Source organism: Pongo pygmaeus, chromosome 7 (assembly GCF_028885625.2).
Source record: "Pongo pygmaeus isolate AG05252 chromosome 7, NHGRI_mPonPyg2-v2.0_pri, whole genome shotgun sequence".
Lineage (NCBI taxonomy): Eukaryota > Metazoa > Chordata > Mammalia > Primates > Hominidae > Pongo > Pongo pygmaeus.
The window spans coordinates 82,716,413-82,736,376 of record NC_072380.2 but is presented as its reverse complement, the minus strand read 5'-3'; the positions used below and the strand labels follow the sequence as shown (position 1 = coordinate 82,736,376).

The following is a 19,964-nucleotide window of genomic DNA, read 5'->3' as shown; positions in this document are numbered from 1 at the left end:
TGAGAGGACAGGAGAAAACATTCCAGACAGAGACAGCAGCACACGCAAAGGCAGGGGAGAGCATGGGAAGAGAGCATGCCATGGCATGTACAGTCGTCCCTCAGTCTTCACAGGGGATTTGTTCCAGGATCCCCGTGGATACCAAAATCCACCCATGCTCAGGTGTCTTATATAAGATGATGCAATATTCTGGTAAAAAATATCCTAAATTCTCCCACAGACCTCCGATCATTTCTAGATTACTTATAATATCTAACACAACATAACTGCTAAATAAATAGTTGACTGTACTATATTGTTTAGGGAATAATCATGGGGGGGAAGTCTGTAGATGTTCAGTACAAATGCAGTTTTTTTCTTGAAGATTTTTTACTCTAGGTTGGTTGAATCCAGTTATGCGGCACCCACAGATACAGAGAGGCAACTGTATAGTGTGTGTAGTCAATAATGCTGGTACAGAGATTATGGCCTGCAGATGCAGGGCCCCAGTCTGTTGGGGTAGGCAAGGACCAAATCAGAAAGGGCTATTTCATCATGCTAGCTTTCCATGAAGGGAAAGGGAACCTGCTGAAAAACTTTCTGCCAGTAGAAGCATCATTCTAGTATAAACGTTGAAAGGTGATCTGAAGGGAAATGAAACTAGTGATTGCCCAGAAGGAGGAAAAGAATAATCACTGACTAAATTTATAAAGCCCTTACTCCCCGCTAAGCAGTTTCCTTTAATCATCTCATTTAATTACTAAAATGAGCAATAGTTATCCCCACTTTATAGATGATATCCACAGGGCTTGCTCCCTCACCTCCTGCAGGTCTTCAGGCAAGTAGAAGTGCCTCACACTTCCCTATTCCCCTTGCTTTATTTTTCTCCTGGTTGCTCAACTCAATTTAACATCTGTTTCACTTTTGAAATCTTGTTTAAAGATTCTCTCCCACACTAGAATGATAAGTCCCTAGGAATAATTTAATTTGTATTTCAGTTCTGTATCCCCAGTGCCCAGGACATAGTCAACCCTCAGTAAGTACATAAATGAATACATTTTTAAAAATGAGGAAATCGGGTCCCATAGAGATTAAGTAACTTGCCTTGATCATACAAGTAATAAGTGGCAGACTTCTGATGTAACAACCCACATTCCTAAACCACTAAGTGGTTACACAGAGTTGTAATATTGTAGGCAAGAGGCAAGTACCCTCGGACTGTGGTAGTGGGGAAGCGGGGTGATAGGCCTGCCTCGAGTTGGTGATGACTGGATGTGGAAGGGCGCTGAAAGGGCTCAATCTAGCATGACTTTGGTTTCTACATTTGGCTCATGGGTAAACAGGAGAGCAATTCTTCAGGAAAAAGAATACAAAGAACTCCAGGTTTGGGCAAAACGATAGGAGGACGTGTCTTAATCCACGATCCTTTTTAACTCTTTCACTATTTCCCTTAGATTACTAAAACATGTTGTTAATTTAAATATATGTGAAGCCAGTAAACCCAAACTGATCCCTTCATCTTCAGTCTGAGGCCAGTGGGGGATAGGGACGGGGATGGGGGTGGGGACGGACAGGCAGACCAGAATAGGGTCAGCTCTTTTTTTTTTTTTAAGTTAGTCCAAACTTACAAAGAGTAGAAATAAGTCCCCAGGAGTGCTTAACTCTGAGGTAATTTTTAAGGCAGATAATAAAACTGGAGAATACACCGTACCCTTGTGGAGTCAGGTAGTATTCGTAGTTTTAGATTATCCTGACGGTGGCAGTCACTTGTAGAAGTGACAGTGTGCAACAGGCCAATGACACCCAATCCCTGGATGGCCAGGAGGGCGGGAGGGCACCCGGCCGCGGTCTCAGGCTGCTGAGCAGGCGCAGGAAGCTCGCGCCTCAAACGACTCCCAAACCCGGGCCCGGCGCGAAGCAGGGAAGCGTCCCTCACATTACTGCACGCTCACCCGGCCGCCGGCCAGCGGCCTCCGGTCCCCAGGTGGCGCTGTGGGCTCGCGGAGGCGGCCGCGGCACGAGGGAGCGTCGTCTCCCTGGTGCGCATGCTCGCCCCCGCTGCGGGCTGGCTGTTTTTTTTGTTTTTTTGGTTTTTTTTGCCCCCGGGCGGCCCGGCGGCTGCGTACTGGCTGTGGGATGGGAAGTGAAGCCCCAGCGAGCGGCTGCAGCGGGGCGGTGAAGAGCAGCCAGGGGGAGGCGGCGGCGGCGGCTAGTCGGTGAGCAGCTGGGAAGAGCAGAACCGGGGCGGAGCACCTGCAGGCGCGGGCGGCGGCCCCACCATGGCGATTCGCAAGAAAAGCACCAAGAGCCCCCCGGTGCTGAGCCACGAATTCGTCCTGCAGAATCACGCGGACATCGTCTCCTGTGTGGCGATGGTCTTCCTGCTGGGGCTCATGTTTGAGGTGAGCCCGCCCCGAGTCCCAACCGCCTGCCCCGCCACCCCCTGCCCGGGCCCGGGCTCCAGATGCCAGCCCCGGCTTCTCCGCCCAGGACCGCGGGGGGCTCGGGCCTAGGGTAGGTGCAGACCCCCAGTCCCTGAGGTGCAGGCCTGCCCTGCCCTGCCCCACGCCGGCGGCGGCTCCCCGGCGGCCGGCCCGGGGATGCAAAGTCCCGGTGGGCCTCATCGCGGCCCGCAGGGGGTGGGGACCGCCGCGTCGCCCCTTTCCTGACCCGCCGTCGCCCCCTCCCGCCGACTGCGCGGCGCAGTTCCTGGTTCCCGCGAAGGGTTACGTGGCAGCCGGCGAGGGGCCGGCGGGCGGGGGCGGCCCCTGCGCTGCCGAGCTGGCTTGGGGCGGGTGGACGGACTTGGGGGGACTGCCAGCCTCGGCCGCGGTGAGCGTCAGCCCCGCGAGGGCCGGGGAAGGCGGAGGCCCGGCCCCCGGGTCTGAGGAGTGCCGGCCTGGAGGCCACAGGCCCCGAGTGACAGGGGGGCCCCCGGTAGCTCCGAGATTGGGGTGAGCGAGAAACCAGAGTCGGGCATCTGCTTTCGACTTGAAGGGCGGTGGCCGCCGGGCACCGGCACAGTGGAGGCGCGCCAGATTGTTTTAATTTTTGTCTTTTAAACTGATATTATTACCAGTTAACGAACTTTTTGCCCTGACGCTTTAAAGAAACAAGGTCTGATGGATAAATCGAGGTTCTGAACAGCGGTGCCAAGGAATCGAGTAATTTTGTTTCTTGAAGTAGGAGAGGATGGGAATGTCAGGAGTGTGTAAATTCTCTTCCCACGTATCTAGTATTTTGATGACTTATTTAACAGCTGTTGAATGTGGATGATAAACTTTGCAAGGTGAACGAGTAACATCCTACGTTTTTCCCCTCGCTCCGCAGTACACACGCTCATTCCTTTGCTTTTTTCCCTTTTTAATTTTTCTCTGGAACCCTTATGTCTCAGTAAATATACAAATTATTTTGCTCCTGCCTTGTTTTGTCTCCTCTCTCCTGCATGTAACAAGTGAGAGTAGAGATTTTGGAGTATTTTTACGAGTCTGTATTTCCAGAGTCTAGGATAGTGCCTGGGACATAGGAGTGCTTAAAAAAATATGAGCGACGTTAAGAATCCTTGAGAAAACCTAATGGAATGATATTACCAGTGGCCAAAAGGTGAATACATTTTTTTTTAATGGAGCCTATTTGTTTTTTTTTTAATTTTAAAATTAAATAATATTTTAACCTTATTTTCGCCTCTCATCAAATGGACTTTTCTGGATCTAGATACAGATATTATTTACTCCTGATTGTGTCATGCATGTTTAAAACCACTGCTAAGGAGGTAGCAGGTATAGTTAAAGGGTAGGTAGAAGGAAACTAACATTCTCAAGCTTTAAGTCTGGGCTGTGCCACCTACCTACTGGGTGACCCAAGTCTGAGCCTCAATGTTTCTGCTCTTTATCAGGAAATAATATCACCTGTACTATTCTCCTCACAGCCATTTTTTGCAAGGATCAGATAATATGGTGTGAAGGTAAATACAGTACTAGGCCTGGTGCGCTGGCTCACGCCTGTAAACATCCCAACACTTTGGGAGGCCAAAGCGGGAGAATCAGTGGAGCCCAGGAGTTCGAGACCAGCCTAGGCAACATAGGGAGACCCTGTCTCTACAAATGATTTTTAAAAAATTAGCCAAGAGTGATAGATAGCACGCACCTGTGGTCGCAGCTGGGAGGCTGAAGTGGGATAATTACTTGAGCCCAGGAGGTGAAGGCTGCGGTGAGCCAAGGTTTCACCACTGCACTCCAGCCTGAAGGACAGCAAGAAGACCCTGTCTCAAAAAAAAACCCAATGTTAAACATTTGTATTCACTTTCTGAATTTGATACTTGCATATACTTTCTGCTTTGATCTTAAAGTAGTACTTTAATATATGTAGTATATTCAGTTTTCTGTAACTTGTCATAAACCATTTCCACATGGTAAGAATTCCTGACTTTAAAAACATATTTTAGGGGTACTGTGACCTGCAAGGTATATTTGCAGTGCTTTGAATGAAATGGAATATAAATCAGAAATTCTGACACATAGTATAACTTTGATTTTATATAAACTATTTTACATTCTCTTACTATATTTCTAGGGAAGTCCACCACCTATACCTTGCCTCACATGTTAGTGATTTTTTTTAACAGTGGATTTTCACCTTTATATAAATTTATAAAATTTGAAAATCTAAATAGACAAAAATACTAAATAGAGGTTTTTAAAGTCAATTCAAAAGTGAGCGTTAAAGTGATACACAAAAGTGAAGTTTGTGCGAGTTCTTCCTTTTTCTTACCATATGTTAAGGTGTTAGGATTTCAAAGCATGTTATCTATATATAGGAATGTGTAGACTAGGTTAGTTTTACTATTCGACTTTTAAAACAATTGCTGCTGAATCTCAAAGTTAACATAATTATAGAATTACAGTACTTGTGCTAGAATAATAGAGAAATTGATTTTTTTTGCAGAACTGTTAAGCCTGTTGTGCAGATACATTGAGGAGATGTCAGAGGATTTATGGTGACATCGACAAAGAAATTCAGAAAGAAAGAAATACTGTATTACTAGCCAAAATGAAGAAGCAGTAGAGATACACTGTAAAAGCATGGATTCTGGAGCTGAAGGGATTCATGTTCAAGTTAGGGCTCTGCAGCTTGCTAACTGGGTGACCTAGGGCAGCTCAGAACTGAAGTTTCCTCACCTGTAAAATGGGGCTTTTTGGGTTACTCTGACAAATTAACCAATATGTATTATGCCTAGTTCAATACTTGGCTTCCAAGAGGCATGCAATAAGTGGTAGCTATTATTATTATTTAAAAACTCACCAAAATTGGGAAATAGAAAGCATTTTTATGTGAGAGAAGGGTCTGGAATCTCTTTAGTTAGCATCTAAAGAGATTATACATACTGAAAAGGCTAACAAAATAGTCTGTTTGGCAGTAATGTAAGAGTTTAATTTCCAGGGAACTTCACATTAATCAAAAATTGCTTGTAAATTTTGGAATCATAGTTTTATTACAGTAAGTATCTGTCCACGTAATTCAAATCATAGTATACAATGAATGGCTTCATATATGAGTTAGGAAAAATTGAATGGTCGAAAAATGTTAGGGATTCTTGGGAAGCTTTCTGAAAGTGAGGATGTGGAGGAGGGGTGAAGAATTAGGGGTTCACAAGAGAAGTATTTCTTTTAAGGAGTGTATAAAGGAAAGATATTCAAAAGGAAAGGTATTCAAAATCTGCAAGTTCTTTATGCCATACAGATTTTGGGGACGTTTACAATTTCAACAATCTGGAAACAGTTTTCAAGGTTTGGGGTTTTTTTTTTTTTTTTTCTTTTTCTTTCCTTTTTTTCTTTCTTTTTATGACAGGTAAGGTGCTCAGGTCTTAACAAAGTTTGAGAGAGAGACACATCTCACATATAAGCATGAAACCCCAATCATCACACTTGTGAACTGCAAAAGGGTCTCTCTTTTTTTTTTGAGACAGAGTCTCGCTATGTTGCCTTGGCTGGAATTTGACCTCCTGGGCTCAAGTGATCCTCCCCTCTCGCCACCTGAGTGGCTGGGACTACAGGCACGTGCCACTGAGCCCCACTGGAAGTGGAATTTGATATTCAGAATTGTCTTTACTTTTCAGGGATCCAGTCCATGTAGTGACTGGTCACATCTTCCTCTAAAACAAGTGCAAAGTAGTTAACATCTCTATATAACAAGAAAGATACCAAGCCCCAACTAGTGACACTTGATTAAAGAAATGTTATTGTATTTATGACCTTGCATACAGCATAGAATTAGGTAATTCATTACAGTTTCTGGTAACCTATTTAAGATGCATCTGAATAAGTCTCTTTTTTTTTTCATTTTTCCATTTTTGTAAATGGAGAGTACCACTGTAAATGTTCAAACTGTCATAAACTCAGGTATTTTTACTTTTGAGTTCATTATATATTTCTGTAGTCTATTTATATTCTTAACTAACTTATCTTACTACTAATTAATTTTGGTGTGAGTTTAACTGCAGCAATGCTAGCAGGGTGTGAGGCTTAGGAGGCCTGGAAATGGCTAGGAGCATGACTGCTGGCTTAAACTTGAAACTTTTTGGAGTGTGTAGTTTACATTTTTCCTCTTCTTCTTCTACTTAAACTCACATGCTAAACCAGCTGGAGGTCAAATTTTAATTTTATTTGGAAGCCTGACTAGAAGGATAATCTAATTTTTGCTTTTTAGAAATTAGCACATTTCTAAAATTTTAGAAATTTGCTAGCAAATTTTAGAATTTGATGCTAAATTTATCTTTGAAGAATCTCATTTGTTGTTTGTAAAGGACTCTTTTTGAGACAGAGCCTCGCTCTGTCACGCAGGCTAGAGTGCAATGGCGTGATCTCAGCTCACTGCACCCTCCGCCTCCTGGGTTCAAGCGATTCTCCTGCCTCAGCATCCTGAGTAGCTGGGATTACAGGCGCCCGCCACGATGTCCAGCTAATTTTTGTATTTTTAATAGAGATGAGGTTTCACCATGTTGGCCAGGCTGGTCTTGAACTCCTGACCTCAGGTGAGCCAGCCACCTCAGCCTCCCAAAGTGCTGGGATTACAGGCGTGAGCCATCACACCTGGCCTGTAAAGGACTCTTTAACAAAGTGTTCTTAGTTGTGACAGTGGTGACTTCATATTACAAACTAGAAACAAGGATGTGGAGTGTTTGTGTGTAAAACAGTGTGTGTGTGTGTGTATATATATATAAAAAACATATATATAGTGTGTGTATATATAGATATATATTGTTTAGACTATATATATGTATTAAAAATCTAAACAAAAATAGCAAAACTAAATGAAATGTAGTGACCACTCAACTTTACTAAAAATAATCACATGAAAGTAGTGTTGCCCTGGAGACTCATGTCATCGTTCTGCTCTAATGAGTACTTGTTAATGACCCAAATTTTAATAGAGTAGCCTTAGTAGCCTTTTCTACTCAAGAGACCTTCATATCTAACCCAGTTCAGCAACTCACTTTACTGGCCATATCCTGCATTTTGTCATGCAAGCCTGACTTCTTCCACTTCGTGAATTCCAGGATAACAGAGTTCAGCTACAACCTACGTTTTGTTCACCTCCCTCATTCTAGTACTCATGAGTCAGTTCTCTACCTAGTCCAAGCTTTTGTGGCACCATGGCCCCCTTTCCCTTTCTCCAGTATATTAGCCCCCTCATTGTTTTGCCTTTCTTCCTGCAGTCTTTACGCCACTATTGGCCTTTTCGGTGCCTCTCAATTCCCACAGAAAGTCATACTCATGCTGGTAGATAATATTGCAAATCAAAGGTTTCTAACCTCAGACATTCGCATCCGGTATCTTTTTACTTTCCCTGGCCATCTCCTTTCCCTATGGGAACTATATAAATAGTCATCATTCACGTCCCCATTATGCTTAATATGTGACATTGCTTTTTTCTCACACAGGGAAAATAAAAGTTTATCAAGCACAGATTTCCTCATTTTTCTGTCTTTTGAAGTTATGTGTCCCATCCATTACTGCCTTCTTCCCATTTAAGAGGAAAAGTTGTTCAACAGTGCAATACTCAGTCCTTACAATTTTGTTCCCTACCATATGCCTCCATCCATTATTCTCTTTCTATCCTGTGTGTTTAACTTCTCCCTTTTCCCTGTTGCCTTCACGGTTGCCCCCATACAAGCTCAATCTCTCCTATCCTAAAAACAACATAAAATTTGACCTGGCATCTGCTGGATACCACTTTGTGCCTCTATGTTCTTCAATCCACTGGGATGCAGCTCCTGCTGTCACTACTTAGTTGGAATCACTCAAGCTGTGACCACTGATGACGACTTAAATTGTCCAGTCTATTGTTCTCTTTCCTCCCACATCTCTTTTGAAACTTTGACTTTATTAACCACACCTTTTAGAAATGTTTCCCCTTTGGCTTTTGGGACTGCAAGCTCTCTTTATTTCTTTTTCTGTCTCTCTAACTATTTTTTCTTAGTTTCAGTGACTTGAAGTTTTGCTTTTTTCCCTGTTCTCTCCATGGGTCTGATGTTGTCCTACTTCTCTACAAATACTGTGCACTCTCCATATATGATTGAATGTATTTTCACAGCTTCAGCTATTATCTGTAGAAAGAGACTCCCAAATCTTTATTTAAGCTAGGTTCTCCCTACTGAGTTCTAGACTTAGGTTTTAGCTGCCTTACTGCACGTCTCCCAGAAATCTCAGCTGTAGGCATCAATAAGTAACCTTGTACTCTTTCTTCTAGCTTACCAAACCTTATTTTGCCTTATGAGTGCCTCCTCTATCCCACAGTCACTGTCTTAGTTCACATCTCATTATCTTTCATGTGGTCTGTTGCACAAGTTTCATTCTTGGCTGCATGCTCACTCCGGTTTGTACTTTAACTGATATTTATTCAGCGATATTGATTAATTACCTAATATGTACCAGGCCTCATGCTGGGCTCTGAAATACAGTGATGAGTGGAAACAGGCATGGTCCCAGTTCTAATGGAGCTTACTTTCTAATGGGCGAGACAGAAATTATTAATATAATCAACCAGAGTATGCTTTTGAAGGAAAGGAACACAGTTCTCTGAGATAATCTAACAAAGGAAATGACCTACTCTAGGAAGACAGGGAGACTTCCTTGAAAAGGTGTAATGCAACTGAGATCTGATGGGAAATATTTTCCAACCGTATTTTAGATAGAACAGCATGTGCAGAGACCCTGTGGTAGAAGGTGCTGCAGAGGCAGAGAGAGGAGTCAGACCATAGAGTCCTATGGTCACATTCTCCTAGAAAGATGGGAATCTAGTGAAGGATTTTTAGCAGGTAGGGAGGGGGATGTGGTAACATGATCAGAAAATCATTCTAGTTGCAATGTGGAGAATGGATCTGAAGGGGCGTGGGATACCACTTAGCAGGTCACAGACAGCAATCCTTCTAAAACGCATAAATGAACTTTCCCGTCCTCAAAATTCTTCAGTTGTGCAAAAATGAAATCTAAACTACTTAGCTCAAAAAACAGGGTCCTTTCTAGCACTCAGTAATGTTTCTAGTCTTTTCTAACACTTCCTGATGTGAGTCCTGTGCCTGGCCTTGTGTTCACTGCTACTTGATCTTGCCATGCTCTGTTTCTTCTATCTGTACTGTCCTCTTCATCCCCCTTTGTGAACCTAGGGAACACCTATTTTGCAGCAAAACACAGCTCCTTCATTTCATTCTACCCCAGAAAAAAAACCAACAAAGCTCATTGTTTATCCCAAGTACCCACAATGCAAGCTATTGGCACTTATTCTACAGTATTATAACAGTTTATTTACCTGTACTCTTCACACCACGGAGCTCCTTGTCATTAGGGATTATTTTATCCATCTTCATCTGGTCCTTTTTTGTCTAGCACTTTGCCTGGTGCCTGCAAAGATTGGGTAAGCATTCCATTTTTCTGCTCTGACCAATTTACTTTTACCAGTAGTCAGGTCAGTTAAACAGTTATTGACCACTTAACTCTGCTAAGTGTGTGGGATACTAACACACCCACACCACAGACCCTATATTTGATCTGCTTTTCTCATGCTAACTGTGCTTCTCTTTATTTTATTAATTTACACTTAAAATTTGTCTTAATAGGAACTTTTTATTCATTGTATAGGGCTAGAGTAGAGAATCATTATTTGTCAAATAACTGTTTTCTGGAACTGCAGAAAATGTCTTTTGAAATCTAAAAGTTAAGGATGAATTACACAATCTTACCTAAACCACAGAAGAATACTCTGGTGAATTACATTAGCTCCTTGGCAATCAGTAATTTCCATTGTGTCTGTCAGGATTCCACAGGAACAAGGAGGCCCTTGGTGCTTCGATTTAGGGACAGATTTTATAATGTTTTTCCCCTGATCTGTTATTTGGGAGAGGGTCACAAACTGACTTGATCTTTGTTTTTCCTTCTTTGTAGATAACGGCAAAAGCTTCTATCATTTTTGTTACTCTTCAGTACAATGTCACCCTCCCCGCAACAGGTAGGTAATTTATGCTAAGAATTTTCTACGTAAATAGAAGTTCAGTTGAACGAACTTGGAAATTTTAATGAATGCTAGGTCCTGCATTAATTAATCATCAGAGATCTCATCCATGATGTGACTGAATGTTATTTTGATGATATTGTAATACAAGATCTTATGTTTTTGATTGACTTTACCCTATATATGTTTTCTGTTTACTATATATTTTTGTGAATGGACTCGAAATTCCATAAAATAGTTTTGTTTTGCTTTCTCTGCCTTCTGATTTTTTCCTAAGAAAATTATAAGAAAACATATTTTTAAAATTGTTTAAATGTCATTGTTCATTCAAGAATTCTAAAAGCACAACGGCAGATTTAGTTTTTCTGTAAGTTACATTTTGGACCTGTAATAGCAATACTTCTAAGATTATTTTCACTTTTTCCTGTGCTCTACTTTTAACAATTATTTTGATTCCAGAAAATGTGTTAGTAAGCTCCAGGAATTATCTGGTAATAGCATCCAAACTATTAGGTTTTATTTCAAAAATTTTATTTCTTAATCTATGTAAAAATTAGGTGTTTCTTGGAAGTTGATTGTAATTTAATACAGTGATATAATTAACTAGCATGGGTGACGGATGGGGTATTTTTTGGTTGAGGCAGTAAACCTGCACAGTTTTTTATTTAGAATGTAACATAATGTAGTATACCACATTTAGTTGGGGTTTTTTGTTGTTGTTGCTGTTATTTGTATGTGTGTTTTTAAGAGATGACAGGGTCTTGCCAAATGTGTTGCCTAGGCAGGAGTGCTGTGGCGCGATCATAGCTCACTGCAGCCTCCAGCTTCTGGGCTCAAATGATCCTCTCTGGTCAGCCTCCCAAGTAGCTGGGACTACAAGGGCACACCACCACGCCCAGCTAATTTTTCAATTTACTGTAGAGATGGAGTCTCACTATACTACCTAGGTCAGTCTTGAATTTGGGCCTCAAGCAATCCTTGCCTCCCTAAGTGTTGGGATTACAGGGGTGAGCCACTGCACCTAGCCCCTGAGTTGGGTTTTTGTTCAGTTATGTATAGTTTTGTAACTATTTAATTTAGTGATTTAGTTATCAGGTTACTCAAAACTACAATACTGTTTTGAAATTTGAATATGCCAGAGAAGAATAAAGCTCTTTTATGTGTATGTTCCCCATAAACATAAAGTTTGAGAATAAGTGTCAGCAATTCACAAGTATTTGATAAAGATTTGTTTTGAAAAATTATAGCAATTGCAAGGATTAAAAACAACTTTAGTAGTTGCCTTTATCTCTGCTGCTTATAGGTCAAAACTAAATCAAATACAGGTCAAATCAGCTTTTCCATCAGAATCATAATTTAGTGTGTAGTTAGAAAGTAGAAGTAGAAAGTTTCAAAAGCCCTTTGAAAAAAATAGGTCAATAGGCTAAGTATAACTTTATCAACCTAATTTATACCCCTGGGATAATATCAGTTTATTGAGTGTGGCCTCCTCTTCCCTGTTTTTTGGTCTTTGGTGGCTGTGACTAACACATGTCAAGTCTTTGTAAGTAATTTCTAAAGCTTTAGATTTCTAGATAGTCTTGGTTTTCATTGCCCCTCTAAGACTCAAGATGTCCAAGACCACGTTATTTATGATGTTTATACAGAATTATTTAATTGGCTATTCTTATTTGTTTCCATAACTATGTTCTACTTAATGCTGTTTTTATAACCTTGTGTATATTTTTGTCTATTTGCGTCCTTTTTGGTCTTCAGAAGAACAAGCTACTGAATCAGCGTCCCTTTATTACTATGGTATCAAAGATTTGGCTACGGTTTTCTTCTACATGCTAGTGGCGATAATTATTCATGCCGTAATTCAAGAGTATATGTTGGATGTAAGTATGCAGTCTTAGAAATCTATACTTTATAAAGTACTAGCTCTCCATAATCTGATAGTCATATATTAAATACAATTTATAATTTATTCTTAATTACTAGTGGCTGTTTTTATTTTTAGAAAATTAACAGGCGAATGCACTTCTCCAAAACGAAACACAGCAAGTTTAATGAATCTGGTCAGCTTAGTGCGTTCTACCTTTTTGCCTGTGTTTGGGGCACATTCATTCTCATCTCTGTAAGTATGTCCTCTTAGGTTGTTGTTCTCCTTCCTTATCTAAGATTAGGAACTCTGCTAATGAAATAGTATAAGTTAAGAGTTTCAGTGATAAATCTGTTTTAGGTATTTTTTTATACAGCAAAAATTCTAAACTATGTTTACTGTTTGAAAAAGGCTTATTCATTTTTAGTCACTTTGAATGTTACTTTTATATCTTGTTTTTTTTTTTTTTTTTTGAGACAGAGTCTCGCTCTGTCGCCAGGCTGGAGTGCAGTGGCGTGATCTCGGCTCACTGCAACCTCCACCTCCCGGGTTCAAGTGATTCTCCTGCCTCAGCTTCCCAAGTAGCTGGGACTACAGACGCACACCACCACGCCCAGCTAATTTTTGTATTTTTAGTAGAGACAAGGTTTCACCATGTTGGCCAGGATAGTCTCGAACTCCTGACCTCGTGATCTACCCGCCTCAGCCTCCCAAAGTGCTGGGATTACAGGCTTGAGCCACCAAGCCCGGCCTTACTTTTATATCTTATAGTGGTTTACAGATACCTCTGTATCAGCAAAAAGGGTAAGATGTGAGTAATACTCCTACTAGGTTACATGAGTTGTAATGTTCCCAGTCATTTCCTCCTTTAAAAACAGCCCCAGTGTTTTCCAAGCTTCTTAAATGTTGTATAACTTTTCAGTTATGGCAATCAAAACCTTTAGTTGTATCACTCTAACTAATGAGAAAAAGAAAGGCAGTATTTGCTTTAATATTAGTGATAACAATCCCTTAAATTTATATGGTGTTCCATAGTTCACATACTTTTGAGTTTGTCAGACACATAATTCTTTCTAATCACTATATTAGAAATGAATAACAGTGAGTTTTCCAGGGTAAAGCACTTCATGTTGGAAGTAGACTAAAACTCAGCTTTTTATTCCATTGCTCGTTCCATTTTACTCTGCTGCTTTAATAATACTTTATAGGTAATATGTAAATTTTAGTTTAAAAACTATTATAAATTTTTTTAAAAAAACATAGAAGTTATACTTCTGTGGGAAAATACTCTTACAAAAATCACTTTAGATTTTATTTATTTTTTAATCTTCTTTTTTTTTTTTTTTTTTAACATATGCAGTAATTCTCACTGAGTAGATCTGATTATCTAAGAAAAAAATTGGGGCAGTATTTTATTGACGTAATTCCATAAAACTCGGTAGCGCCCTGATCCTTTGTCTCCTGTCAGATGCTACAAGCTTTTCCTGAAATCTTCTGATTACCTAAGACAAAATTCTTCTCTCCTGGTCGCTGTTGTGCCTCTTATTGGTGGTTTTATGTTTGTTTGTGTACGTGTATTTTTATTCTATGGGATTGAAAGATTTTCCAGGGCCAGGAATTATTTCTTACCTGATTCCATATCTCATTTATATCATTGATTTTCATTTTGCTCAAGTAACCAACTCAAATTGGATTGAAAATAACTAAAACAACTAAGGAGTTTGATGTTAGTGGGCTCTTTGCAACCTGGTATGGGGACCTGTAAATGTTTGAGAAATGAAAGTAATGTCTTATTTTCCAAGAAGTCTGCATTATGCTCACAGGTTAATTTTTATATCTTCTTTCTTAGGAAAACTACATCTCAGACCCAACTATCTTATGGAGGGCTTATCCCCATAACCTGATGACGTAAGTCATTTTTAGCAGCCCTTTCTTTGTTAAGGACCATGGTCATGTCACTATTAATCAGAATTCATTCTTGTTATTCTCTTTAGGACCTTAGGCAAATGCATAAAATAGATGAAAATATGTCTTTGACAGTCCCACTGCCATAAGAAAAAAAAACGCTGTGTACCTTTTTTTAATGTTTCTATTCTAATCTTTTCAACATCTTTGTAAGCTTGAGACAACTGATTTTAACATAATCTTAATTTGGTACTCGCTTCTTTTCCCTTCTTTTTACTCATCTTTTCTCCTTTTTATGTCTCCATCTTTTCTACATTTTTGCTCCTTTTCTTGGTCCCCACCCCCTGTCTCTTTTCACATCTTACCTTTCTTTCTCCTGTTATAAGCTTCTTGAGGTTAGGGATTGTTTCTTTTTTATTCTCTAGTCTGTACAGTGCTGCCAGGTTAAAGTGCTCAGTGGTTACAAAGACATCTGAATAATTCATTATTCGAGCCCAGCTCTAGTTACAACTATTCTATATTAATTTTCCTTACTACTTTAGCCTGTATTGGTCTTTTGTATCCCCAAATTTGTCATTTTGGTAGATATTGATGTATTGTCTATATATTGTTTTGATTGTTCTATAATTGTCTCATTTTTGTAAGTCTTGTATTGTGCCCATACCCACTAAAACTATATGTGCCTTGGTAGCAGTAAAAACTATTTTATATCCTTCATTGTGCTGGGTACATTGCAGGTGCTTGTCACCTAGACAGTATTTAGTAAATACATTGTGATGTGAGAATTGGAGAAGGGAGAAGATATGAAGGAAAGAAGGGAATAACCTGACTGTGGGTATTGTAAGTCCAGCAGTAATACCCACTCTACTGAATCATACTCTGATTTCTAAAGTTTTATTAGTTCAACGAACTTTGTAAATGTTGTATTTATGTATATTATGTATATTTGTAAATATTGTATTTATGAATATTGTATTTATGTGTATTCCCTCCACCCCCACCACCAAGAAATTAGGTTGGCTTCGTGTTTTCTGTTTTAGACTTCTGGAGGAGAAGGAGAAGGGAGAATAAAGAGGAAGCAGAAGGGCTAGAGGGATATAATGTCGAGAGGAGAGTATTGGTTCTAGACTGATTATGATATTGGTTCTAGACTGATTATGACACAAGGAGAGCCCTTGTGTGCCTTATTCTGACTCTCTTTAATCCTAGCTCTGCCTCCATTTATTTGGGGCTTTCTCCATGTTCCAACCAGGTACAGTTACCATATTTGCCTAAGAAAAAAAAAAAACAGAGGATATTTGAAATTGGGATTATTCCAGTTTCAGGTGATTATTAATCTATGAGCCTTTGCTTTTGTGTCAGTCTTTTTCCCCTTCTTGTCTTGATGAAACTGTATAGACGTGTGGGTTATGTTTTCAGTAGCTAGCATGACATACTAGTCAGTATTAATGAACTAATAGGGGCTCTGACTCCTCCCTACTGGCTTACATGTCAATAGCTTTCTGCAGATAATATCTTTGCCTGCTGTTTAATCCAGGGGTCTTGTCCAATGGTGGGACTGTCACAGGGAGATGGGGAAAGCCGTTGTTGAAGAGTTGTTTAAAGGTGCACAGATATTGTATAGAATGATAACACAAAGGTAGTTACTTAGTATATCCTGATTTCCAGTATTTCTTTACCGTTTTTTAAAAAAATTATGCTTTAAAAGATACTCTTCATTTTCTTATGTTGTACAGATTTCAAATGAAGTTTTTCTACATATCACAGCTGGCTTACTGGCTTCATGCTTTTCCTGAACTCTACTTCCAGAAAACCAAAAAAGTAAGCTGGGATTTTGTAGTGTTAAAAAATGTCCTGTCATTTTTTTTTTTGAAAAATTTTTCTAAAATTAAGTATTTTCTTACATGTTTGCCCTTCCTCCATTCTTCTTACCCCAACTCTTACCCCATCATTCTCCCACCAACCCCCTTTCCCCAAAGCCTAAAATCCTTAAGCATTTCTTGAAAAAAAAAAGAAAAAAAACTTCAGTCAGTATTTTAGCTTAGATTTTTTACATTTGATATGTTAATGGCTTGTCTTAAAATTATATTAGTGGTAATGTAAATTAAAATTTAAACAAATTTTTAAATGTAATGTTTGTTTTATCTTACTGATATTCTTAGCGAATTATTTCACAAGTAAGCCAAAAAGGATTAGTCACATTACAACTGACAGTTCTGTGTGTAAGTCTTAAAGCAAAATTCAGTATTGGAAAAAAAAGTAAAATATATTTAAATATTCACCAGCAAAGCCTCTCTTGAAATGGGTAGAGCATTCCGTTTTTAGTGTGTGGAAAGGATATTTGTTTGTTTTATTTGAACAAATAAGTAAACTGCTGGAGCACTGCAAAATCCTCCTTCCTAGTTTTACCCTCAGTGCTTCTGAAGTCCGGCTTCCATGCTATCACAAAAGTCATTTTCTTTACCCTCTCTCCTCTGAAACCTGTATTGGCTCCCTATTACTTTAAACTAGAGTAATGCTGCTCAACTGTGCCCTGAGAGTTTCTCCCATCGCCACCATCTTTTCCCGGGGACCTCTTCCTCTGCTTACTCCTTATGCTTCGTGCACAGTGATAGTCTCTAGTTTTGTAATCCCAGCACATCACTTCTTTTTCCTGGAACACCTCTTCCCTCGGATAAATTAATCAAGTACTTTCATTTCCCTTTTTTCTGGGAGGTTTTTTTTTTTTTTTTAATTCTCATATATGAAATCCTATGTGGGATTTTACTTCAAAATAATACCAGGTGAAGGAAAGTAAAGAGGGATATAGATGAAACAAATTTAATCATTTATTAATAATGATTGAGTTAGGGGTGTGTCAGAATCTTTTCTGTCTGTTGTGTGTATGTTTACATTTTTCCGCATTTAAAAATTTTTTTTTTTTTAAATCCCCTTTGAGAAACCTTCTGGAGTAAAAGTGTGACAGCCAGTCTGGTGACTAGTTTATCTTTGCCTACTCAAAAGCCATAAAACACTATTTTTATGTGTGCTACAAATAGTTAATTCATAGACTAGGCACTTGATTCGCTGCTGTTTCGTGTCTGCGTTCTGTGTATCTGTCATCATCCATGTTGTCTGCTAGGATTAGAAAACAGCACCAAATTAAAGGCCATATGCTATGGCACTTAAGTTCTTTTTATGCTGATTTCTTTTATAAAGTAGATTGTTTCTCCAGCTATATTGATTGTAAGGAATAGGATGAAGACTTTTTATTTTTAAACCCTTGACTTAGAACTGTCTTCAGATAAAATTGTTAGGCCCAGATTCCAGTAGCCCTTCCATGTTTAGTAAGCTCCTAATGTGAATCATAGATATTGTGGAGCTATACTGTCCAAAATGCTAACTGCTAGTCACATCTACATGAACTTAAAAAAAAAACAAAAACGAAATTGACCTTTTTGGCCCCATTAGCCACATTTCAAGTGCTTATTAGCTACTGTGGCTAGTATGTACCATTTTGAACAGAGGAGATATAGAACATTTCCATGATTGCAGAAAGTTCTGTTGGAGAGCGCTACTGAGAGTATCATAGTTTCTTGATGTCTTAGTAGCATGGCTCAGATATTTAAAGCCTTCTTAAGGTATTTGTATACTCATGAACAAATACCTCAGGATTTCATTATTAATCCATGTCTCTATATCTTCTTCACTGACTATGGTAAGTAAGAAGGGACATTTCAAAGTAATTGTTCATTTTAGTTCCTGAAGCTCTTTTCTTATCAGTTCCTGCCAGATGGCACTTCTCCAGAAATGCAATCTAATTTTTATGGAATAATTTGCATAACTTAGAACTTAACTGAAACTATTTTTAACACCTGCATATGACAGTTGAAAGTAACTGTTTCAAGTAATTAACATAATTTGAAAGTAGCAGCTGCATATGTGTTAAACAGTTTCTTAAAATTTACTCTATGAAAATTATTTTTGGAACTCTTTACTGGGAGAAAGTAGTACAGTGATTGTTTTGAACCAATCGTACAGACAAATAGGAAAGAAAGGAAGGCTGTTAGTAGCAGTTCAAGAGGTGTGTTAGTCACAAATAACTTAGTTTCTTTCAAGGAGAAAACTTAAATTACATATACTGTGTATATAAACAGTTCTCCATTTTGCCCATGAGAAGATTCAAAATATTTCTTAGACAGCTTGAATATATGAGCTTTTAGGGAAGTCATGAAATAGCCAAATGTTTTATTTCTAATATTCAATTTTAGTTTAATTATACATACATATAATTATACATACCTATAATTGCATATCATATAAAGTATTAGAAATAGTATTTTCCCCCGTCCTACTTCATGAAAGTTACATTACACTTTTCATATGCAACTTTGATGTTAGTATCTGTCATTCATCATCACTAGAACCACTTTTTTTAATCTGATGACATTTTTTCCACATCATGACGTCATCTTTACTTCTGTCTCACTGGGTCTTTCATTAGACTTATAAACCTTTAAAAATGACATTTATTGAAGTTTTCGGGTGTATGTGTCTTACGCAAACATTTATTTGTTCAAGATAATTAATACAGAACTCTACATGCAGAGCTTTGTAAAGATTTAATTATAAGATGTACTATCTGGGGTTTGGGGGGAAATCTTTGCCTTATATTTGGGGCGTATATGTGATATTCAGCTTTGTTTATTTTTCAGTATAGTGTAGTCAAGAAATGTGTTTTTTATAAAAATAAATTTTTTGAAGTATGTTAATATTTTTTAGTAAAAAGATGTTGGAATAACAACTGAAAATGGCACTTGAAGTTATTTACGATTTTAGAATTTGTTATGATTTCACCCAGCCTTCTCTGTTCTCTCCCTTCCCCCACAACCCGTGTAAATGTGTACGTCCAGAGACCATTGTGCTGGTGCTAGGCAAGGTTTTGTTGTCGGCCTCAGACATGTGAACACCATGCCGTCGGGGCTGTAACCCCAGAGGAAGTGGAGAACATTGAGGGAGGCTGGCCTACCACAGGGATACTAAAAAGTAGCCATTTTCTAGATAAAATTTATCATTTTAAAAATCATGGTAAGCCAGGCACGGTGGCACACACCTGTAGTCCTGGCTACTGGGGAGGCTGAGGCAAGGGGATGGCTTGATTACAGGAGTTTGAGACCAGCCTGGGCAATGTAATGAGACTCATCTCTAAAAAATAAAATAAAACTCATGGTACACTACCCCTACTTCCATGTATTTTTTGTAATCATTTGGGAATACCTTTATCTAGGGTGTTTGTTAAGTTAGCCACAATTCCTACCACCCCTTGTGGTATTCTGCTCATCTCTGTCTTTTTTTTTTTTTTTTTTTTTTTTTTTTTGGTGTTATTGTTGTTGTTATCCCCATTATACAGAGAGATTAATTAGCTTGCCTAAGGTCCCTCAGCTAGTAAGTGACACAAGTATTTACCCATTCTTTTACTAATTTACTTTTTCTGTAGTAAGCTTTGAGTGTACAAACACTGCTTTAGAGACACTAGTCAATTTGTGCAAAGCTGAATGGACCATTACTTAGAAAAAGGTTTCTTGATAATCCTATCTTTTTGAAAGCAATAGATACTATTTTTAAAACTTTTGCATAGGCATTTGATGGTTGTGAAGATAGAACCTAGTGATGGCATTTTACCCTCTATTATTATTGACTCGGTTGACTATCCGAAAGGTAAGGCTACTGGGCA

At 39.0% G+C, this 19,964-nt stretch overlaps 1 protein-coding gene and 1 non-coding gene across 2 annotated transcripts in view; one reads left to right on the top strand and one right to left on the bottom strand.

The window, feature by feature from the left end:
• Nucleotides 1-1,965: 1,965 nt before the first annotated feature.
• Nucleotides 1,966-19,964, top strand: part of TRAM1 (translocation associated membrane protein 1) — a 33,184-nt gene continuing 15,185 nt past the window's right edge. Inside the window, exons 1-6 of the mRNA XM_054498137.2 lie at nt 1,966-2,381; nt 10,419-10,482; nt 12,241-12,362; nt 12,485-12,601; nt 14,196-14,254; nt 15,988-16,072. Of these exons, the coding sequence (XP_054354112.1) occupies nt 2,259-2,381; nt 10,419-10,482; nt 12,241-12,362; nt 12,485-12,601; nt 14,196-14,254; nt 15,988-16,072 (570 nt within the window). The 5' untranslated portion in view covers nt 1,966-2,258. The remainder of the gene's footprint in view (nt 2,382-10,418; nt 10,483-12,240; nt 12,363-12,484; nt 12,602-14,195; nt 14,255-15,987; nt 16,073-19,964) is intronic.
• Nucleotides 5,817-5,922, bottom strand: LOC129043337 (small nucleolar RNA U13). The gene has a single exon (XR_008504427.2). It is a non-coding gene; the product is annotated as a small nucleolar RNA U13 (small nucleolar RNA).